Source organism: Pelobates fuscus, chromosome 1 (assembly GCF_036172605.1).
Source record: "Pelobates fuscus isolate aPelFus1 chromosome 1, aPelFus1.pri, whole genome shotgun sequence".
Classification (NCBI taxonomy): Eukaryota; Metazoa; Chordata; class Amphibia; order Anura; family Pelobatidae; genus Pelobates; species Pelobates fuscus.
The window spans coordinates 117,414,696-117,440,366 of NC_086317.1; the positions used below are offsets into that span (position 1 = coordinate 117,414,696).

At 34.9% G+C, this 25,671-nt stretch overlaps 1 protein-coding gene across 1 annotated transcript in view; it reads right to left on the bottom strand.

The window, feature by feature from the left end:
• IL1RAPL1 (interleukin 1 receptor accessory protein like 1) overlaps nucleotides 1-25,671 on the bottom strand; it is a 1,343,461-nt gene that overhangs the window by 54,453 nt on the left and 1,263,337 nt on the right. Inside the window, exons 7-8 of the mRNA XM_063444288.1 lie at nucleotides 14,404-14,536; nucleotides 12,655-12,800 (exon numbers count right to left, since the gene is read on the bottom strand). Coding sequence (XP_063300358.1) covers nucleotides 12,655-12,800; nucleotides 14,404-14,536 — 279 coding nt within the window. The remainder of the gene's footprint in view (nucleotides 1-12,654; nucleotides 12,801-14,403; nucleotides 14,537-25,671) is intronic.

Genomic DNA, 25,671 nt, shown 5'->3' on the forward strand with positions numbered 1-25,671 from the left:
AATTAATTCTGCAGTTAATTGAGCCCAACAAAATTAATTTTGCATTAGTGGACTTCTTTATTGTTGATCGGTCAATTGATAAATTAAAGTACACAATACATTCATGCTAAAAAAAAAATCACTACATTTATCTGTGCTAGAGTACTCTCCAATCATGGACTTCTCATTGGGCACAATTGTGGAGTGTTTTTTTAAATAACGGGCAATAATTACTAGTGAACAAATAATGAAACTGGCACATTCACGATTATATGCTAAAGCCTGAATTTGGTCTAGATGGTCAAAATTGTCATATTTATTAAAAGCAATGTCAGTTGAAATTTGTCTATTTCAACCAAACAAGGACATGTTATTCCATACCAACAATGCATTCTTTGAATTTCTTTTTTTTTTTATTGTAATTTTTTTTTATTAATGCCAAAAAAAAAATGAAACAGGCAGTACATCACATTTTACACATTATCCATCAAAAGAAAAAAATCCCTTTCCTTCAACCCACTTTCTCATATGTAGTTTGTAATTCTTATATGTAAGGCCTATATATAAAATATATAATTTGCATATTTTTCAAATGCCGTATTTCAAATGGATACACTTTGGCCAAATTCAGTAAAATAATTTGATGTTATATTATACATTTGAATTACGTAACAAATATGTTTTTGTTCTTTTTTAATATATATATATATATATATATATATATATATATATAATGGAAAAGTCAATAATTGTTGATTTTATTCACAGATCAAGTGAGAAGTGAGCAATAGAAGAGGTGTAAAAGAAGGACAGTAAAAAACAAATCCCTCTGTTGGTTACTTTTAGTCACTTGATGTGTGAACCAGTGGATGACAGCTACTAGAAGCTTTCTGACTAACACATGTACATTGCCATTTCTCACAAACAGCATTATATACATAGTCAGACCACAGGGGCAAAGTCCATATACAAAAACATAATTTTAAGTTGTAGTGATTTTGGTGATTAGATTGTCCTATTCAAGATCAATGGTATTTTTTTTTCTAGGCCACTAGCAATTTGGGCTTTTTTGTTGTTGTTTTTCTATGCAATGGTTCATCTAAAATTTTACATCTAGAGGAGAACTGTCATTTCCACAAATATTTAATATTATTATTACTAGTCCCTATATTTATACATTAACATTGAATTTAATGTAGAAATGTATACATCTTTATTTTACAGCTGGACTCCTTCAATTTATCTCCCTGTCAATTATACAGAGAAAGCATACAGAGAAAAACAACATATTGTTTCTATATCTTTTCATAATTTCCAATGTCTGCCCTGGCTTTACCTTGTGTGATGTTAGTTGTAAAATCTTTAATACAAATTTTTTTTAAAAATGGAGCATCTCATGAAAAAAAGCTAACGGAAGTAATAGAAGAATTTCAATGTTTTAGTAAATTTTTTGCTATAGCAGACTTTACTTTCTCTTTATACCCTGCGTACAAATATAACTCAATATTGAATGTAAGTAAAACTAAAACAAAAGGAAAAGCAAAATTTCACAATTTTGTTCGTAATAATTTGTCTTATCATGCTAGATTTATTTATTTGTTGAGATATTGTCTATGCTTATTAATGCATCTCACTCACACTGTCACAGAGACTAATCTGTGACTTTCACTGCTCTATTACAATGTAATACATATGTTGCTTTGTATTTAAAGGTGGCTTGGGGACATTTGAGAAATTAGAAGTTGATAAGAAACTGTCCATAATTAACCTGAAGTATTTTGTAACTCACAGTCAATGTAAGTGACTTGTAGACTTGGGTACCTCTTCATAACAGTGTTATACAGTGATGAATTAGTTCACTTTCATAAATCGAGAAAAATTATTTTGAGGGAGAATGGTACATTGTAAATATGGCTGTAACGAACCGCTTGTACTTTGTATAGTACGTTCGTTTGCACACTCCCAAACTGTTAGAGGCTTAAGTGATTAAGTGATTAGTACTCTCCCGAAATGCAAGCAGGTCCTGTGAAAAATCAAACGCTTCGTTCGCATGCCTAAACATCAGTCGAGACTCGATAAAGGGTACAACTGGAATGCTTTATTATGGCCAGATGGCCCACTTTTATACACAGACCCCTAGCAAGGGGTCTCCAGCAATAATATGATAAAACACGCATAGGAGTCTCTGTGTCTGGGAGATAATATAGTGTACTTTGCTTAAACTATTCATCTCCCAGGCACTAAAGGTACAGAGAATAAAACATAAAACAAAAGTGCGCAAAGTATCCAAATAGTGCTCAGATCCCACGAATACAGCCGAATCGCCCCCGTGGTAAAGTTTGGACCGACCGCACAAGTGGCGTCTGCCCAAAATAGTTCTGTGAGAAAAGTGGTGGCAGTCGTTCATTTTCAGGAGTCACAAAATGAACGAAATACCGAGTGGTTCTCCTGGCTCATAGGTAGCGATTGTTCCTTTAGTTCATGCGTACCTTGCACTCAGGTGTTCGTACTAAGTTTCCAGGGTTCGCAAGGTTGAGTGCCCGACACTTGACTACCAAGTAACACTGCCAGCTTTTGGGAGACAAGATGGCCACCTTTTTCCAGCGCACGTGTTGTTCGGTTATACGAACGGTGGCTGCCCAGTGAGAGCACTTAATCTTGTGGTTACTTTAAAGTTAAATGAGCCAGGGGGGTGGTCGGTGTTTGGTAGATCAAGCTACCGGATGCAGGAAAAAAAACTGGGGCAAAGGAAATTACAGGGTTTGTCACAGTGGCTACCCATTAATTTCTGTAAAATACAATATTGTTTCTTATAAAGGAGATAACTAAATAATAAAATAATTCTAATAATTATTGTAATTGCATCTATGCCTTCATCTCCTACTCCCAAACACTGTGAGGGCAATATACTAAACACCAAATTTGCTTTTAAACTTTTGTCTATTTGCATTCAACTCATCCCTCTTGCATTAATTTGTTAAAATTCCTCTGTAGCTCACTGTGTTCACTAAAAGCTAAATTTGGTAACCAAAGTGAGCTCAATGGAACCCTTCTATTTTCAAACAAATCTTACTTGTTTAATCAGAATGTAAACATATCTCAACTAAATTTGCAACCAAATTGCATCTGTATTGCTAATAAATTGTAGCTGAATTTTTCAGCTACCAGAAAACAATTTTTTTCATTAGAGTAAGTAATAGAATAGGTACTTCTCGTTTTAGGTGCGATTTGTGGAGTTGGAACAACAAAATTAAACCAATCTGTTTTCAAATTCACCTGCAATTCAGCTGTTTGTGAATAGCACCATATTATATGGAGCTTCAGCTGATTTCAAGACAAACAAAATATAGCTGAATAGAAGTATGAATTTGGTTCAAATAACTGAATATGCCCTGTGTTAATAGTTGAATTAGTTACACCAAATGAATTGTAACAACCAAACTCTATTCTGCTGCTGTTCAGGCGCCATTTGGCATCTAGTGAATAGACTGAATCGACCCCTGTAATTTAGGGTGATGTTTGATTACCATTGATAACTAGTTAGATGATCACATAATTAAAATTGCTGTTAAAGAGGTGAAGTTCCAAGGCACAGATTGGAGATGGGGCCACGCTCTTCTTTTATTTCTAGATTCTCTCATTAACTATTTTTGTGAGGGGGATTGTTGCTCAGCATGCAGATAGAGAAACTATTAGTAATGCTGTCTCTCATTATTTAGTGTCATTCATTGCCTTGCCATATGATATTATTAAAAAACACATTTATTGTGAACTGGTTCTAAAGGAGCTAGCACCACATCTAGAATTTCAGAACTCTCCTGACCATGGATTTGTGTCTCAAACTAATGTAAGGCTTGATACTAGCCAAGCTAGCTTGATTGCTAGCCAATGCAGTGCAGTTCGTAATAAGTGTTAAGAAGTTTGACATGTTTGATGTTGCTAGGGGAAATTGCTTTAAATTACGGATGTGGCATCCTTTTTTTTTTTGTTAGAGTGAGAGCTTTTTGTATATTTGCCTAAATAACAACTTTAAGCTATAGTGATCAGGTAGCTTCCATCAAAGAGATACATTTTCTTATCTGTTAACTATTTACTTACAGATAAATAGCAATGCATGGTTTTGAGAACTCAAAACACATATCACTGGAAGACACATCGTGCCTAGTGTGATTTCACAACACTATGAAAGGCATCACAGCTAATGTATCTACAAATACATTTTCATAAAGTGTCTTCATAACAAACTATTAGTTTATATTAGTTATATTGATTCCTAACAAGCAATGTAATTTAGCTACCTGGCATAATCTGCTAGTTGTTTTTATTTCAGAGATCTTGGCACAGTTCATATGTGAAAAATCACAGCTAATTTTGTACTTCAATTTTGGCAGGTACTTTGATAATTGTTAGTTATAAAGTATACCCACTTACAAGTAACATTTCCATTTTAATATTGCACATGTTGTACTCAAGTGCATTTTTCTTAACGTGTTAAACTATTTAAATTATTCCCAATTTTCTTAAAATTCTACTTTTAAAAAATGCACTTTCAAATGTAGGCATGTTGATAAATTGTACCATACAACCATGACTAATATAACACTTCAATCACCATAACCCCTATAGCCCACCATTGTGGTTATGGTTACGAGAGTGTCATGCCACCCTCCCAGAGTAACCATTAAAACCATTTCAGAGTATGCCATTTTACCTAACTCCTTAGGCACTTGATCCAAGTCTAGTCTTCTCTTGCTGAAGTAGCCAGATGTCTTCACTGAGCTAAAAAGGTCTTATACAGGACCGCTCTCATTGGTTGAGAGAGCTCAGCTGATGCTCTCAGCCAATAAATGCAGCCCTGCTTAGTTCAGTGGAGAAAAAAGTATTCATATGCAAGGAGAATCAAGAAGCAGGCTGTGTGGATGCAGGTACCAAGCAGGACCAAGCATGGTAGGGCACTCCTAACACCATAACCATCCCAGCAGGCTCCAGTGGTTATATTGCTTAGTGTGTTTCTTTAATCTACAAAAATTGAGTCAAGTACCTGAAATAGGCTATATAAACACAGTGCTATAACCTAATAATGAACAGGTTTTATGGTGTTTTGGAAAGTTACAGTGTGAAATATAGCACATTACATTTTTCAGTTTATACACATTGAAATTTGACAGACTGGTTATGTTGCCTTTGAGACCAAATGGTAGCCCAGGAATGACAATTACCCCCATGATGGCATACCATTTGTAAAAGCAGACAACCCAAGGTTCAGAAACACTGGCCAAAGTTAGCGTTAATATTTTTTTTTTTAAGTTTTATTGAATGATAATTCAAGATTACAACAGTTGTTTCACAGTAGTAAAGTAAGGTTTTAGCGAGCGTTTGAATATAATACAGTGTTATCAATCATTTGCGTACAATAAGGTTTTAGTATCTGTTTGAACACATTACAGTCTTAGCAGTTGTTTGGATATATTACAATTTTAGCGATTGTTCAAGTGCTATATGGTTTTAGCAGTTGTTTAATTACTATACAGCGTTTGTCTTGTAAGTATGCTAAGATCGTTTCAACATTTCTAGGGGTGGGGTATTGTTAATAAACAAAAAAAGAATAAAAAGAGGGGTGTTAAAACTTCATGGTAACAATAGTAGGTACAGCCGTAGTGCAGAACATCGTCAGTATAGGACGTTGCAGCGTTACATTTTTGTTTCCTGGAGTCTGTATAACTTATGAGGCTGTATACTCATCCCCTAATAAGGGCATGAGTCATGTCCCCTTGTTATTGCACTTTGAGGTGTTGGTACTTTGTGTGTGTATAACGTTTGCCCCTGTGTCACTGTTTGTGGGTACTTGGAGTTTGGAGGAGCCTATTATATAATCATCATTTTATCCCCTATGGGGGGCTTGCCCAAGAAGGCCTGTTGAGACTAGGTTCTTTGTGTCATGTGGTTGGCTTAATCCTTTGGGGTGGGAGGGCCATGTCGTAGTTTAGGTCTAATTTTTGTATGAATGTTAACCATGGTGCCCATGTGGCCATATACTCATCGTATTTGAGCGAAAAGGAGTACGATAGTTCCTCCATTTCTCTGATAGCATCTACCCTTTCTATCCAGGCTCTGATCATTGGGGATGTGGTTTGTTTCCATTTGGTTGGGATGGCGGCATTTGCTGCCGTTAGAAGGTGATTGGTCAATATGCGTGTGTGTTTGGGTAGGGGATGGGAGTACAGCAAAAATAACAAGACTTTAAGGTCTTGGGGTAGTCTGTGTCCTGTGATAGTGTGTATAATGTCCGTTATTTGGGCCCAGTATTTACTTATTATCGGGCATAGCCGCCAGATGTGGCTTGTGGTTCCCTCTGCGCTCTTGCACCTCCAGAGCCGGGTCCCCAAGTACGGCATAGCATGCCCGCCGTCCTTAAGCGGTTAAGGATCCTAATGCAAAATGGAAAACCTGGTTTATTTAATGAGAATAAATTATTGTTTATATAGTGGGTTGCTATTGAAAAATATGCGGTAGAATCAATACAGGCAAAGAGATTTTGGGGACCAGACTGTGATGTCACCAAGATATGCAATGTTTACATGCAGATGGGCTGCTAGTTACAGAATACTTAAATTAAAAATTCAATAAGGTAGGTTCTATAAAATTAAAGAAACGTTTGGAAGGGCATATGTTCTGTGAAACAGAACCAGTTGATGAAATATATTATGCTCTTAAAAGGTAATGTTATATTTTACTTTAAATTAAAAATTGTAAATATGTCTGCTTTTTATAATTTTCTTTCTGCTTCTGTCAATTAATATAATTTCACTCATCTGACTCAGAATAATTGTTGGCTTATCAAATTAATTGTCAGAACAGTGAAAATACAGTGGAAGTGTGCAGAAGTATAACTAAAAATAAAGATTGTTTCCATGGCAAAATGTAGAAAAATATCCAACTCGGAGTAACTCTTTCCTGCAATACGATATGATGAAATTATATAGTATTTGCAGCTGTCATTGTTAATTTGTCAACTCAAGGAAATAGCTCTCATCACGAAAGTGCTCAGAATGTTCATTATAAATGACAATTTGAGAAGCCATAATGCCTAGTAAGGTCACATTTCTTGTGACCAAATATAATTCAACAAAGGAAATTGCACAACTTGAGTCAATAATAGGGTTTGCTATTTGATTGTGGTTGCATTTATATTGGCCTGCATCAACGGTTTTGCTCCTTACACATTTTATACTCAAGCTAATAGCACTATAGCTTTATCAAATCAGGTAAAATGCTTATTGGCTGATCATCTTACCCACCATGTCATGTTCTGACACGGTTTATTGCTTTGGCAACTGCTATGTCAATTAAGCACCTCGTTTGCCATCATCTGTCCTGATTCTACCTGATTCTCCAATTTATTAATTTTATGTCTATACTATTATATTTAGTTCTATATTATCCTTATAATTTGAAAAACACCATGCATGCAGGGATTATATGAAATGTTTTGGGTTGTTTTTTTACAATTATTGTATTAACAATAATCACATAGTCTCTATGTCACCTATGGCTAACTACTCTAGTAGGGACTTTTTAACTTTTTCATTATTATTATTTATAAAGCCTCAACAAATTCCACAGTACTGTACAATATGTGGACTAACAGACACGTATTTGTAACCAGACGAGATGGACAAACAGGAACAGAAGGATTGAGGGCCCTGCTCAATGAGCTTACATGCTAGAGGGAGTGGGGACTAGTGACACAAAAGGTAAGGGTAGAGTAGAGGGGTAGGTTGTTAGGATAGTATTTATTGAGGGTTTAGTGTTTTGTTTTGATGACAGTTGCAGGAGAGGAGTCAGGGTGCGGGGAGGGAAAGCTGTTGACAGTTTAATTGATTTGCTTTCCTGGAGAAGTACGTTTTCAAAGATTTTTTGAACGAGTGGCGACTGGGTGAAAGTCTAACAGAGAGGGGAAGGGCGTTCCATATGGTGCAGCCCTAGAGAAGTCTTTAAGGTGTGCATCATAGGTAGGAGTACGACCAGAGGTTAGACGTAAGACATGGGCAGAGCGTAGGGCCTAGATGGGACATATTTGTGTATTAGTAAGGATAGGTAGGTTGGAGCAGCATTGCGTAGAGATTTTTAAGCAAGTAACAGGATCTTAAATTGAGCCCTATATTTTATGGAAAGCCAGTGTAGGGACTGACAGAGGGGGGCAGGTGTGGGATCATTAGAGTATTTATTGCTCAGAATGACAGCTGATGTTCTATGGAAGCATGGGAAAGTTCACTTTCACATAAATTCAAAACAAATTCAATATTTACACATTACTGATTCCATAGTAAAATGGACCATTCACTTTAGGTTGGTATGATTGCTTGTTAGCACCCAGGACAGTTCTGTGTGCTTGAAAGCATTTAACATAGGACACATTTACCATTTACATTTCACTTAATTTCATCCTCATTCTAGCTGTAATCTTCCTTGGACAATTTCTTGTAGAAGCTATGGATAAAATATAATTTGATATCCTTTTTACATAGGCTTGAAGGGTAAAAGGGCAAGGGATGGTGAGATTTGCACATTTCCCTTTAACATCCCTGCAATTATAGGCAACACTGTGCACATGTAAAAACAATGATGCTGGCTTTTCAATTAAAAGTTTGCAATTTGAGTGGATGAAATGCCAATTTGATGTCAATTCAACTTTTATTGAAAAACCCCAACCAAAACCTTTAATCCACTCTTTACTTTTGAGTTTTGACAGTTTACATTTTCTGATAGATGTAAAACAAATGTCCTAAATTATGGGTGGATGTAGTAGAAATGTTGGTTTACTGAACACTTTCTAGAAAGAAAGATTAAGACATAACAATTCAATTACTGGAATCACTAACATCCATATTGCAACATGCGATAATAGCACTTGAGCTATGGTAGTCTAAAAAAAGAAAAATGGATTTCTTCAGCAGATTTATCATTTATCTTATTCAATATAAAGCCAGAGCTCAAAAGTTTAACCTAAAAAAGACACATGACAGGAAACAGTTTAAAGGAAAGCATGGTTTATGGTAGGAGATTTCAAAGTTTAAGATCCAAGACACAGTGCATCAATGTTTAACTTAACACTGAAAAATGTTGTCGTCACTCCATGTGGATCCTATAGTTCTATATGGCACAGAATAAAGATGCATTTTACTTCCATCTATACTGGTATTCTGATCCCTGAATTTAAAGGTAGTGCTCACATCCTGAATCTTGCTTTACTATAAAGGTTTGAATGCATTCCTAGGTATGCAGCACTGAGTTGGGGAAATTGGAATTGTGAGTTTCATTACTTGTGACTGCTGATGGTCCTTTGAGTATAATCCTTCTATTTCTGGACACTTTAAAATAATATATTTTATGGTTTATTTTTAAACCTGATATACCTACATCTATTATTGGAGATTTGGGTATGGAGCGACAAAAACTAAGCCTAAACGTGAAGATTGACAGCAGCAAAAATGGCAGTTAAGTGGCAAAGGTTATTTTTATTCTAGTTTTCTGAGAACATGGCTATTATGTTTACTGCAGCCACACTAATAGACAGATCCTTCACATGACTCATACATACTACATAGTTTACTATATCGTTTGGAATTGTTATGTGCAAGGTGTTATATGAACATTAGGGTATAAAAGATGTCCTATTTAAACTATGTGAGGCTTTATTTTAAAGTTCCAGAATCCACACAAATGAGAGAGTTCAGCAATAGTCCTTTCATGCTGCCCCTGGCATCTGGTTGCTCTGGTACCATGACACAGCCATCCATCATCACTGTGTAAATGCTTGGAAATAGTGTAGGTGGTTCCAAATGACAGTAATCGGGGGAATGAAAAAGCCATGAACAGGACTAGAGAAGAACAAGATATAAATATTCACTGAATATATGATTCCATTTCCTTTTATTTAATTTTATGGTCCTACAACACATAATTTGTAATGTTATACAGCTCTATCACATGTGAATCTAATGCACACAGATTGCTTTCTTGTCCACACATTCTCTCAGAGATGAAATCATATGTCAGGAAAACATTGTAATTGTAATAAAGCTCTAGATCTACATATTTATCCATTATTTAGCCAAAAAAAATAACAATAAAATTCGATTACGGTATATGAAGATTAAAAGAGCACTCTGATATGTTGTAAAATATTATTCCTTTGACTGAAAGGCTAAAGAGGTGCATTTCAAGGATGATTAAGTTAAATTGGGAAAATGAAACCACCAAAATTGTAGTGTAGCGCTTAAAAATCAATATATGATTTATATATGTATTGATTGATTATTTTTTTTGCGCTACACTACAATTTTATTGGTTTGATTTAATTGGGAAGTGTGTTAAGGTTTATACTAAGAAGTGGTTATCAGCTAAAAGAATTTAAGTATATTGAAAAAGCAATTTACAATGTAGTTTAGAAGCAAAGCTTATACCTAATTTAGATAAAATAGTAAAAATATTAAAACGTATTATTTTTGTTGATTCTTTCCGAAACTGAGGTTTTTCTGAGTTTTCTGTTTCTTTTTGCTGAACTAAGAAAATTAATGTTCCATTCCTTAAAGAAACTTAGATTGTTCAGTTTATTTTAGTTTTATTTCTAACACCCCTGTTGCTTTTTAGATTGGTCTGTTCAGAAACATAATAATATCTGTGTTACTTGACTCAAGAAAAGAACTGGACCTCATTTTCAAAGTTTCTTAAATTCTAAATTGTTCATTCTTACACAACGTATGCATAAATTATATCATGGAATATATACATCATATAAGTGACTAAATATTGGGTTTCTCTCTAAAACAAGAAAAGCTATTTTACTTAGATTTTAGCAAAAATTTAGCTTAGAACATTGATACAAAATTATTTACAAAATTAAGAATGTTAAATATCTTATTATTTAATCTATCCTATCCAACTAAAGATATCAGATATATTATTAAATACAATAAAACAGAGTCCTTTTTCAATTTGACTCAGAATAGACATTCAATAGATTTGAGCAACCTTTTCTTTATCTTGTTTTATGTCGCTGGGGACTCTCTGAGCCTTTCTAAAATGTCATTCTGGACCTATACTGTTCCATCTTCCCTTCTTAAATGTAGGTCCTGGACAATTTTCTTTTCAGAGCTGTAGACCTATATTTCTGAGAAATGTGTTTTTTTTTATTTAAAGTGAGCATGCAGCATCCAACAAGTGCTGTGTTTCCCCAAGCACCCAAATTCTATCCTAATGCTACAGGGCATCCATCATCAGTTAAAGGAACACTCTAAGCACCATAACAACTACAGCATCTTGCACACCCACACTAAACGTAATCAACCTATTTTCAAAATATTTTGACTTCATAGCGCCTACACTACATCAACCAGAGATCGTTCTATAGTGGTTATGTTTCTTGGAATGTTCCTTTAACATCTCCTTTAACATCTCCAGCCAGCAAAAGTTTATTTTCCTGTGTTACATATGATGAAAACCCCCTCGAAGGCTCCAAATTTTTGTCTTTAACCTTCAATATGTGCCTGTTGAGCTGTACATCGCAACATTAATACTTAATTCGTAGTTTAGACTAAATTTTAATACTTTAACTTTCGAATGTTGACACTGTGGCTAGCAGAAAAAAGGGTTAATGAAATTTGGATTATTACTGCTTTAAACCCTCTTGCAGTACCAGCTGGATTGATCAGGTGCTGGCATTGAATTGTTATGGAGACGACTGTATGTAATAATGTCAGATGCATGCATGTAATAAAGTGAGGTACAACTTAAAATAAAATAAAAAATAAAAATATAAAGAAAAGTAAATACCAGGAGAGGGAAAATGCAAACCAAAATACATTTTTAAAAGGGGTAATGCAAACACTAAGAAAAAGACACCAGCCCTAGGAGGGCTTAATTTATGTAATGGTAACTGCACATTTTATAAATTTAGAATTTGGTTGTTCAATGCGATTGGACCCTCTAATACTGTTTCTTACCAAAAAAATGCAGCTAAGGGGGAGGTTTGGGCTCATTTTAGAGACATTTAAATATCTGTATTCATTCAGTCATCAACAATGAGCTTTTAGGCAGAATATTCTATTTAAATCACAGATTCTAAGTATCAGTTATCACAACTATTTTATAATAATGAAAACGCTTTCCCCTGTATAACAATTAAACAGCCTCATATGAAATGATCAATGCATAATTGTTGGCACCTGTTACAGATAGAAAATAATAAACAAGCCCTGAATGAATCCAACATATCCATATAAAAAGTAAAGAATCTGACAGATGCTAATGTTTTAGGCAACTTCTGAGAGTAAAAACTGGGAACCAGCTGGTACCTGTTTTTGATATTTGCAGCTGTTTTCTAAATTTGAACGTTCTAGTGAGAAATCATCAGAAAATAGTCAACACTCAAACTGTGCAGTAAACTACTACACAAATAACCACTTTTAAAGGCTTTTTTGTGAACATATTTCTGCATTAAACTTGAAAGCCATAAATCCACGCATCGTTTTCAGAAAGCACTCAAACTGTTCGGCGTTACTTAGTTTAAAGCACTCAACCAGTTCATTGTTACCTTGTTGTCACTCCATGAAAATGGACTTGTGTAAGTCACCATATTTTTTAAAAAGATTGTTAAAATCAAGAAATACTTGCCTCTTTTATGCAGTAAAACACTGGCGTGTCTTCGTCCATTCCCATTCTCCACATAACAGGAATAGTTGCCTAAGTCGGCATCTTCAACTGAATCAAATATTAATGAGATGGAGACCTCTTGCTCTCCGAGATGTTTCCTAAGTATTCTTGAAAGAGAACAAAACATGTATTTTGTTACTGTAAGCGGCAAAGTATATCATTCTCTACAAATTTGACCGTCACAATAACCTCTTTGAAACCACTTAAAACAATAGGGAAATAAATTCTTTACTTACATTGTAAAAACATAACACTCCAAACTGATGAGTGACACAATATGTTATTCTTTGCATTCTTTTGTCAATGTCTTTTTCAGATGTACTCTAACCCTATAAGGACAGAGTCAACTGTACAAGTTCTGGCCATAATAAAAACAAAACAAAACCTAGAATTTGAGCTACAGTATTTGTCTGTTCAACCACAATTTAACGCACACTTATTTATTATATATCATTTTGTTCAGGAGAAATATGGCTTTCATTTCACATCACATATTTATATATGAAACATAATTTAATATGAAAAAAATCTAAAGAAGTTTGAGAAATTAAGATTATATTATTTTTTAACATTCTGCATGGTCTTTTAACTGTCAATGTGTTAATACTGTTAGCATTTGCTGCAACAAAACTCACACATTGTGGTATGTTAACAAACAACTTTTAAAAACTGTACCAAGATAGTACAGAGGAAATGTATAAAATGATTCATGCATTATTATCAATGCAACATTTTGGTTATGGGATTTAATACAAATGCAAAGTTGTGGATTCCTAGAATGAATAATTTCCGTGAGAATCCACAATTCAACTTAAGACTTCCAAGTTGTATCAGAAAAAATATAAGCTTATGAACAGCCTCCCCGTTCTGTCTGCATGTTGTTAAGTATTGTTTTGGCATGATATTGCAAGTTAAGAAATGATGTACCACTTGTTGTTTGGCCCACCAACTATATATATATATATATATATATATATATATATATATATATATATATATATATAATAAATGGAATCCAAACCCTTGTCCTACTACTGAGCAGACCCATCATACCCCTCATATGGCAAGACTTTAAGTGTGTTTTACTTTTAGTAAGACTCTTTAAAGGTGCACAAAATAAGGACTGGTGGGCATTGACTTGGAATGGGGAACAGTTCTTAACAATTTGTATACCAGATGGATTAATTGATTACTATTTCATTTTGCACTCACCTGATCCTCAAATGATGAATATTTCCCAGAAAAGGTGATAAGGCCAAGGAATTTGTCCATTCCGTGGTCTTGTACAGATATATTTTACACCAATTACATAGCATTTGATTTAAGCATTTCACATTATATAACTTTGATCACACTGGCATCTTCCTTACCCTGACTATATATATATATATATATATATACATATACACACACACACAATCCAATGAGGGAGGCTGCTCTCCAGACTTCAAAGTTTTAAGTCCGGAGAGCAGCCTCCCTCATTTGATTGTCTGTCTATTGGAGCCTTGGTCTTGCGCACGGTATTGGTATACTTTAAATGTGAGTGCTGGGGTTCTATATTTTTTATATATATATATATATATATACATCCTAATGACAAAAGACCCGTAATGCATTAACAACTTTTATTAGTAAATTATTAATTTCTTCAGATAATTTGCTTTTAATCATTCCTTTCTGCAAAATATATCAACACTTAAAAAAAGTTACCTTGTATCACTTTCTCTGACCCTCTTTTCATCCAGATCTTCAATAAATTTTTCACCCTTCATCCAGTAAATCACAGGACTGGCATCTCCGCCATAGCCAAAAAAAGCTCTGCAGGTTAAATTAGCCGACCTGCCTGTTAGAAGAAAATTAAAATAAAATAAAACTTCTAAAACACTTTATTTTTTGTTAAATTCAAGAATCCTAAAAAGCAGATATTAATCACTGTAATAAATAAGAGAAGTAAACAATAAACTTTAGAAGTTTCCCATTTTCCCGTTATTCAATCTTTTTTTATTTCTAGTAGTAGCATGAATAGATAGATTAAATTAAAGAATTCAGCTCACCTACCATAAATAATGTTTCCTTCTATCCCTTTTGCCTTATTATTTATTGAATAATACATTTCAGCTCTGGCTGAATGTTGTCAAGAGAGCAATATGTTTGTTCATAATACAAGACACTGTGGTGTTCAGACTTAAATCCAATTATTCAAAATTATAGTAACCTTTGCTTTGGACAAAAATTGGAAAAAGAATTGATAAGTGGCCAATATGTCACAACATATGCATGTAAGCTATCTCTCAATGTATTTTAAGGTGTTTAAAACACAAATAAATAATAATAAGCCTCTGTTGTGAGCCAAAATATCAACATGACTCAAGTTTCACAAATGACTAGTGACATTAGAGAAATGCTAAAGAACTCTCCAAGCACCATAAGCTCAACATCCTAATGTAGTGGTTATGGTGCCAAGAATGCCCTTTGCCACCTCAATGTAATTTGTCAATCATTTTAGTGGTTTGACAAGTTATTATGGTTCTACCTGCAGCCCCTGCTTCCAGGTTTCTTCTGGAAGAAATTAACTCTACTGAGGTGAGCAAAGCAAAGCAATGCCACGCTCGTTCACTGGGAGCATCAGCTAAGTGCTTTCACCCATTGAGTGTGGTCCTGTATTGACCATTCTTTCCATTTTAGAGTCATTTGGCTTATTATGAAATAGAAGACTGGATGCTGCACTGGTGCCCAGTGGAACTCAGGTAAGTTGTCAAGAAATTCTAAAATGTTTTAACAAATTACACTGTGATGGTACCATGACCATTACAGCAGTCTGTGGAGTGTTCCTTTAAATCAATAAAATGAACGTGTAATATTAGCTGCTGTTGGAGTTGTAGCAACAGCAGCAATATTATAAGTATTTTGGAAGTAGGTATGCAGCAGTTTTTAACAGAACCTGGGTTAAATATACAGCACATTTTATGTGGATCATATACATCACATATGTCAAGCAAAATGCTCTGGAAACAAATCTCTTCTTATCTTTAGTGTAAATGTCATATAAACAGGTGTACATGCGCACTAGTGCATCTTCCAAGCATAGGCTATAAGTAAACACATAATAACAGGGAAAAGGACACCCCTCCTGGGAAGATGTATGCATGGCTAGAGTTTTAAACCTGCACATAGGTCCAGACTGTAGACCATGGAGCAGTGGAACTAAGGGAATGGGCTTTTACATAGCTAGGAGGCGGGCTACAGGGGAATAGTATTTGATTGGTTTGGAATAGGTAGAATAGGTAGGGCGCACAGGAATATTAATAATGGACATTTTTGTGTAGGGGCCATTTTAACTAATCCTGACTTACTTGTTCTTGTACCACACTCCCTCTCCTTTTTTATGGGTTTTGTGTGGGTTTGTCACTTCTGTTCTCTGCCAGTCTTAGTGGGAGAAGAAGAAATATTGGGAGTAGTTAGGGTTGGTAACTGAGGTCTTGGAAGTTCACTTGTTCACTTGCTTGGATTTGATATTTGGTAGGCTGTAGCCCGTTGGTGTCTTTCAACCTGGGAGGGTGTAGGGGTATCTCAGTATACCCCTACAATGTTAAATCTGTTATATTATTGTTGCCTGTTGTGTTTGTGTGTAGTATTATGTCATTATAATACTGCCATTTGATTATGTCTGTTAAGTTATGTCATGGGTCATTGTCAGTGGGTATAGTGGTTTTGGAGGTTTGGATGTGTTTAACCCCTTAAGGACACATGACGTGTCTGACACGTCATGATTCCCTTTTATTCCAGAAGTTTGGTCCTTAAGGGGTTAATTGGATAGGTACAGAAATAGATCTGACAATGACCCATTGTGTAAAATATTTTATAATTTACTAAAGCCGTGACATTTAACCACTTTAATTTAGTGTCCATGTCATTCTGGGAAGGGGGTAAGCTCAAGTATAATTTATGGCATATGCCTAAATAGCACTTTGTGCTAATACAAATATATGTGTCTCTCTCTTTCTCAACTCTCGCATTATCAGTTACCACTGCTGTCTCTCTCATTGTCTTTCTCTCTCTTTCTGCCCATTCTACCTAATCCTTGTCATGGACCCAGGGTTGCAGAGTAGGGGCTTCTCTTGCTTGACTCGTAATTTTACAAGGGGCATTTATTGTTACAGGTTGTTAGATTTAAATGGACAAAATGGAGCTGAGTATGTGTTTGGTGCGGCTAAGAGTTGATAATAGCAAGAAACACAAGGAGTTATGGGAAGAGGAACTGTGCGTACTGTTAATTACCCTATTGTATGCAAATGACCCTCTGTGGTTATAATTAGCTCTGCACAGCTGCCATAAAGTCAGTTCTGTTTTCCCCTACATGTAGTCTCGACTCATAGTGTGTAGTAAAGGCTATAATCACTGCTAGAATCACTCACTATATTTTACCTCCGAATGCTGCTCAGATTACTTTGCGATGGACATCTTAACTCTTTTAATGGTACCTAATACTTAGACTCAGCAAGGTGATATTGGATGGTCCGTAAACAGGCCGTTACAATCCCTTTCTTAGAGTCACTCTCGCCTTGTCACTTTGTGTTGCTATCCCTCTCTATGATATAGTGTCCATCTTTTTGAGTCACTCTTTCCTTCTTTTAGTGAAAAACATGGCATGCTGTTAACCCCTTAAGGACCAAACTTCTGGACTAAAGGGGAATCATGACATGTCACACATGTCATGTGTCCTTAAGGGGTTAAACATATATTTCTAATTAAAACTGAAATGGAAAGTATGAGTGCTTAATAAGAACCAATCAGTTAGCACATTAAAGGATAAGTTAAAAAGAATAACTGATGTTTGACTTACAACTTTTCATTTATTTTTTATGGTCTACATGCACAGAACAGCATGCTGCTTGTAATATGATTTATATTTATCTCAATTAAATAGCTTTCCTATAAGCTGTTAAGAGAGTCTGACATTTTAATGAAGTGGTTTCTAGTAGTTCCTACTACTTCCAAAAATATGGATTTATTGGCCCAGCCGGTCCTACTCAATTACTGCAGTTAAGCACTTTTCTGAAACTACTTATGATCTGCTGATGGTTATGGACACCTGTGTGATCTAGTAATAATGCTAAATATCATTCTGGCAAAAAAAATATTTGTTTTGCATAAATTACCATTTGTTTAGCACTACCCAAAGGCATAACACATTGAAAACATGAAACTTGTATAGTATTTGGAACTCAGATAGTATTTGTATTAATACTCTAACAGATAAATTTGCTTTCATCTTATGCATTCCACTTATAGAGGTTAATGTTGTCTTTTCTTGAGAGTCATACCTCAAATCGATTGAAGCTCACATAGCACAATGTCTAAGAATTATGCTAAAGCTCACGTACCATTTCTACTGAAAATCACATAGCATTGCTATTATAGCAATGCTTGCAGATCATGATGTTAAACCACAGTTTCTTATTCGTTTACATCTTCTAGTAGAGTACAAGCAGAACTTTAGGGTATGATAATAGTGCAAAATATATATTAAACCTCATAAAATATTGCTATTAAGCTCTCAAATCACTATGAACATACACAGTACTTTTATGGAAACATGAAGGAAGTTATTGCTTGCACCAACAATTTGGTTTTCATACAACTTCCATTGAAGTTCCCAGCAGCACTAATATAAATAGAATAGCACCATGCAGCATTTGATTTATGTCAACATTTACACTGAAACCATCCACAGGTTAAATTTTTGTATGCTGCCAAAAAGCTAACGTAGACAGGAAACATAGTTGACTTGGATAATTTGTCCAGTTCATCTACTTTGCCCCTAAATTTCAAATTCAATATAAATTCTTTTTGAATATCCAACAAATTCTATCACACCTATAATCTATATTGTAACAGTTATATAACTTTTTTACCTTCTTGAGATAACCATTGTCACTCGTAAAACTTACATAACATTTTTTTTTTTGGAACAATGCCACAAACAAACACAGTTAATGTAAAACTGTATAATTGATATGTATCTAATAGGCATGGTGTCTTAGATATGTTCTTCTTTCTCCCCCCATCCCCTACTTTCCAGTTTTGCTTTGTTTTTTTAGTTACTTTTTTATTTATTTTTTATTACGTGTATCTTCTCTCCGTACTACCACCTCTGATGCTCGCCTTCAAGACTTCTCAAGGGCTGCACCATTCCTGTGGAACTCACTTCCCTCCTCCATTAGAGGCCCACCCAGTCTCCACTCCTTCAAAAAAATAATTAAAAACCCACTTCTTCATAAAAGCGTATCAATTGAACTGTTAATAGCTCCCGACTGATTCCTCTCTTGCAACTGTCATTAGTCTAATACTATTCTTAGCTTTTGTGTCACTTTACCCCACTCCCTCAAGCATGTAAGCTCATTGAGCAGGGCCCTTAACCCCTCTGTTCCTGTGTGTCCAACTTGTATGGTTACAACTACATGTTTGTTTGTCCACCCACTGTAAAGCGCTGCGGAATTTGTTAGCGCGATATAAATAATAACATAATAATATTTGCTGTGTAGTGTACTTATAGGACCACTATAGGAACCCAGACCACTTCAGCTTAATGAAGTGGTCTGGGTGCCTGGTCCAGCTAGGGTTAACCCTTTTTTATATAAACATAGCAGTTTCAGAGAAACTGCTCTGTTTATAAATGGGTTAATCCAGCCTCTAGTGGCTGTCTCATTGACAGCCGCTAGAGGGCTTGCGTGCTTCTCACTGTGAAAATCACAGTGAGAAGACGCCAGCGTCCATAGGAAAGCATTGTAAATGCTTTCCTATGAGACTGGCTGAATGCGCGCGCGGCTCTTGCCGCGCATGCGCATTCAGCCGAAGAGGAGGAGAGGAGGCGGAGAGGAGAGCTCCCCGCACGGCGCTGGTGAAAGAGGTAAGTTTAACCCCTTCCTCTCCATCTAGCCCGGCAGGAGGGGGGGCCTGAGGGTGGGGGCACCCTCAGGGCACTATAGTGGTCCTTTAAGTTTAGCGATTTTATTAGAATTTCATTTTTATAAAAATGGTTTAGGCCCTGCGAGGCGATTTGCCCCCCTTTTTTTCCATCTTTCTTTTGAAAATAATACAAATGTAAGTAAACAAAAAATAAATAAAACATACCCAGTAAATATTTGAATGAATTTAAAGTATCAATATGAACAGCAGACAATAAGCAGGGTAGCAAATATGCATTAAGTAACTGAGTATAGCATTAAACAAAAATCCCTCGATTAAAAGCATTCCTTTGATATATATATATATATATATATATATATATATATAATTTATATTTGCTTCTTTATTTTTTATTTTTCAGTTTTATATTCTCTATATTGCCTGTGATTCTCTTTTCTTTTTAATCTATCTGCTATCTCCATACCATTCATTTTAGGTTGAAAAAAGTATTAATGCTAAGCAGTGATTGACACCTTTCATGTACATATAACTCATGTCTAGGCAAATGCTTCTAGTGGTGGATAGCTACTGATCACTGCAAGAATGAGGGCAGGAACACACTAGCGATCAATGGAAAGCACTAGGGAGTCTCTTGAACCTCTATATAGATAAGAACAGGGAAGCAGTGTTACTGAACCAGGTTCAATTAACAACATGGGTGATTCTTTTCTGATTTAAACCTGACAGCCTACTTTAACTGGCTGAAAGTAAAAGAGTAATGGAAAAGAATACACATTTTAGATTTGTGGATTTGATTTAAAACGTATCACAATTTCTCAACATTTTGGATGATTGGTAAGTTGCCCGAATTTTGTCATTTCAAATAGCCACAAGCCATAAGTGGAATGAACAACCCAAAAGATGATTGATGGAAAAATAAAAGATAATTGATGGTTAATGGACAGCCACTAAATGAAGATCAATAAAGGTAATATATAAATATATGTGTGTGTGTGTTCTTTTCCCTTTATTTGTTACTTCTTCACTTCTTCTAACTTGATATGTGAACCAAATCCATAAAAATGTGCCTATCAATATACTGCAAAATACATGCACAATATTTATCTCATGTATATATTTTGCAATACATTAATAAATGCATTTTCATATAATTTTGGCTGACACAACGAGCTTTCTCAAGCCTAACATGCTAATGAACATTTAAATAGTTATACCCAATAAACTGATCATTAATAAATCAACCTCCCAACCACTAATCTACTAAATTAAACAATAAAGTGATAAAAAAGTGCACACTACAAATTTATTACATCACTTACATGATCATTAATTATTGATCTGTTGGCATGTAGTCAGTCTCATTGCTTGCTGGGATGGATGGCATCCAGAAGAAGAGAATGCACATGTGTAAATCAAGGACCACAAATAAAGTTTAATGTGCATGTAAGTAATTTAAGGGTTACACTAACCACAGACCAGTACCCCCTCATCTTTATTTACTGATGTCCCCTCACCAGAGGGGGAAGTGAGGTCAGGGAAGGTGGGCAGATGGGATGAAGGAGGGTGACATGGAGGGGCAGGGTCTACTACCATTAGCTGTCTGGCACCAGAATGCTGTCCTGCACTTTATTCTTTTTATGGTTGGATCAATACCAACACTAGCTACGTATTTCTATTTAACTTCTATTGAGAGAATTTCACATTAATTATCTTTGTGTATGTTTAAGATCAAGCATCTATTCCATCTTTGGCTTACTGAAAGAAGTAGTGCATTTAAGATAAAATAAAATCATAATGGCATATACAAACACACACACACACACAAACACACACACACAAAAAAACCCACAAAAACAAACAAACAAAAAAATCCTACCGCCTCAATGCAGTGAAAGAAGTTTATGGTGTTCAAGCTTGTCTTTATACCACTTACTAGCTTGCTACAAGGCTATTTTTTGCTACAAGGCCAATTTGTTTATCTGGATAAGTCTTGCTTTGATTTGCTTTGTACCGGACCTATGTAACCATAACATTATCAGTAGTATATGTGCTTGTTTTCAACATGAGAAACTTTATCTCAGGCAAAATGGTAGTGTTTTGTATTATTGCTAGCATTGGTTTCTCTGCAGAAAAAAATGATGTTCAGTAAATATTTATTGCCTATGAAAAACATTTTAGTGGTGGCAATTGAAAAATAAATACATTTTTTATCTGTTTGTCTCTTTTATCACACATTGCATAAAACTGAATATGGCATAGTACATTTTAAGCGCAACGTTAATCAGGAATTGTCTTTGACATATCATTTGCTCTGCAAGATACCTGTGTAAGATATTGCTCCAATTTAGCAGACTATTGACCTCTATTTCATTTGTTTGATTCAGCATCAGAGATGAATCTATTAGGAAAAACAATCTAATAATTTATCTACAAAAGTTACAAATAAAGTTTATTAAAATTTTTGTAGATACATCATATGAAATGTTATTTTTCTAACAGAATGGAATATTTTCTGAAGCTATATTTTAAACCTGTATAAAATGTACCAGGTACTTAAGTTTAGGAGGATGAAAATGTGATGTTATTCCCAACCTGGAAATGTCTATATATATTCAACCTGATACTTTAGCATACTGTGTGCCACTAGAGGACATTGTTCGGCTTCAAACAGACTCTGAGAAGAAATTTGTTGCTGGGAGTGTCAGTATCCAGAAGAACAGCTAGTTGTAATTAGCAAATATTGAATGTTTTGTGCTGGAGTGAAATGTCATTTTGTATGGGTATTCCAAATTACATTTGCAACATTAGTCATACATGTTAGAACACATTGTAATTGAAACAGGGTAATGGTTTATTTGCTATTCCCTGATGTCAGTAATATGTTGTTTTATACAAGCCAGTAATATTTCTTTAATTAATCTCTGCTGATGAATTATATTTAGTTTAATTTTTATGCAATAATTTAAAATGTGCAATATAATTTTCGTGATTTTTAAAGGAAATGTTTTTTTTTTTTTTTTTTTTTTTGCAAATGCAAATCTAACTGGAAATGAAAAATATCACACATAATGCTGAATGCATGAAAACATATTTTATCATACATGAAGATAATATAAAGATGTATAATTATTTAGAAAGTACACATATTTTGGCTGAATTATGTATTTTAAGAATCACCTGAGTAATAAAGTACTAAGAAAAATCTTTTTTTTTGTTTAATTGGTAGATCAGCCAGAATCCCCTTTTTATTTGAAACACTTGCATAATATACTCTGAAAGGTAGGAATGATCTTATTACAGTCCTGAAATATATATATTTCACAAGGGTCCTAATTTCAAAGATGAGATACAATATGTCACACTTGCTTGTTACCAAAATTGTCAAGAATGACAATTTTCCACTAATTACATTTATGAAACTCCTTCTGATGCTTAAAATCAGTCTGTGCATTTTGAAGCCCTCTGGCGTCAATTTGCATAAGTAAAAATCTTGTTCTATTTATCATAAAGTTGCTCTACCTGGTCTCACTGATTCTGCATATTGGCCTTCTACAATGCCTAATAAACTGCAATGGAAGATCAGTTAGCATTTTTATTTCCAATATGAGTCTGGTTGCCACGGATACATTTCTCTCATAATATCCGTGTCAATCACGAATTTTGTTTATTTTATTACTGGGGTGGTCTTACAGTTTTGGATCTAACATTCCCGTCACAAGTGTTAAAATCAATGACTATATGGTTGTTAAAAATAAAGTACAAAGTTTTTTTTTGTTCCACTCTCACCTGTATCAGTCTACAGTGTCATTCAATAGACCAAATAAGTGTGACAGTACACATAAAGCAGAATTCAATAAACCATCTCTATCTGTTTTACTGGAAGGCATATAAACCAAAACATTTCACACAGACTAACTGCACGTCTGGTTGCAACACCAGTGGCTTCAAGTATTTCTCATGGTAACTTTTTATTTGATATTTTTTTTATTATCTGCAATACTTTTTATTATCTACAATACCTTGTAATATGGCAACATTTATTTTATACATGTTCTTTATTTGTTATTTCATTATGAAAAGATTTTGGTGCAATGCAAATATTAAAAAGTAAATAAACACAGATCTTCCTCCTTGATTCTATACTACATCTTTTCCTGCAGAGATGTTGCATGCTGTACATGATGTCACTCTGCATGCAATTTTATATATTAATTATTCATGCATTATTTCTGCATCCCGTATTTCACAAAAATGATTTATCGATTTACACCCAGGCTCTTCCTAGACTTCAGCATTCTTGTTTTTTTTTCCTATCCTGCATTGTGAAGATGTTAATAACTCAAGCTTGACAAAGACCCTGTTGTCGGCCAAAACGTTGTCATTTTTTTATGTCCAATAAAGCTGCTTCGACCACCTTTTTCTTCTGATTAAATAACTAGGGATAAAAATATTTATAAGGGAAACAACCGATCACTTTTTCTCCAACTTTTTATTGTTGTTTAAGAAAATATGGTGGTCATCAACTGCAAGAGTTACATTTAACTTGGGTAATAGAATCAAAAAATTCATGATCAATTTACCCAATTTTAAGTCAACCATTTTTATTTTCTCCAGAAAATATAATTTTAAAATAAACGTGAATATAAAAATGTAGCTTAGAATTTTGTATTCATTTATGAATCTGGTAATTATATACTAGGTAACCATAAATTCACGAATATAAATTTACGAACAAGCATCGTTATTTTATAAATTTTCAGACATGATTTATTCCCTCTGTGAACATGAAAATCAATGCAGTTACATCATTTGATTTTAATGTGGTTCTTAAATGAAATGCTGTTAACAATTATAGCAATCTGTTCTAATAACTCTTCCACTTTTTGACCTCTGAAATTACTTTATAACACAATCATTCTAAATGCTCCTTGGGTCCAACCATTTATAGAAATTAACATAGCAATTACCAGTCACACACATGGGACAGCTATTTAGGTGCCAGTTTCAAGATGGTAAACTAGATAATGCAGCAGTACCATCTGCAACATTTCACATTATCAAGTGCTTCTACTTTATCACGCGGATTATTATTGGGAAGCTCTTTACTATTATTACATATAATGTATACTCCATTGGGCAATTGACGATAGACTGGTGTTTTAATCACAAACAGTTATAATTAAAATGGCACATATTAATGCTAATATGATAGCAATTATGAAGTGCAAGTAATCTGGTGCAAATGTTACTGTTACTATCTGTATCAATTGTTATTGGTTATTAATGTGTAAAACTATAGAAAATACTGTCATATGACTTTGATCTTTATCCTGGTGCGAAATTTGGAAATTCACATCTCAGATTCCAGTCATACATTAACCAATTGGTAGCAGTTCATCATCTATTAGCTACTAATTGCCTAAAAGAGTATATATTTGAAAGCAGACAAATTAAAGCATTTTATTGTAGGCATTTCACTACTTTTCATTAATTTATTAAAGGGACTCTCCAGTGCCAGGAAAACAATCCATTTTCCTGGCACTGCAGGTCCCCTCTCCCTCCCACCTCCCAATCCCTGGTTGCTGAAGGGGTGAAGACCCCTTCAGTCACTTACCTGAGACCACCGCCGATGTCCCTCGGTGGTGGTTTCTGCTTGCCGCCGCTCCTCCTCTGCATTACGTCGGCTGGTGGGCGAGACTGATCCCGACTGCCGGCCTGGGAGACCTAATGCGCATGCGTGGCAATGGCGCGCATGCGCATTAGAGCTCCCCATAGGAAAGCATTGAAAATGCTTTCCAATGCTTTCCTATGGGAAATTGAGCGACGCTGGAGGTCCTCATACAGTGTGAGGACGTCCAGTGACACTCTAGCACAGAAAATCTGTGCTAGAGACACGGAAGTACCCTCTAGTGGCTGTCTAGTAGACAGCCACTAGTATACAGTAACCCCTAGTAGACAGTCACTAGAGGTGGAGTTAACCCTGCAAGGTAATTATTGCAGTTTATACAAAACTGCAATAATTACACTTGCAGGGTTAAGGGTAGTGGG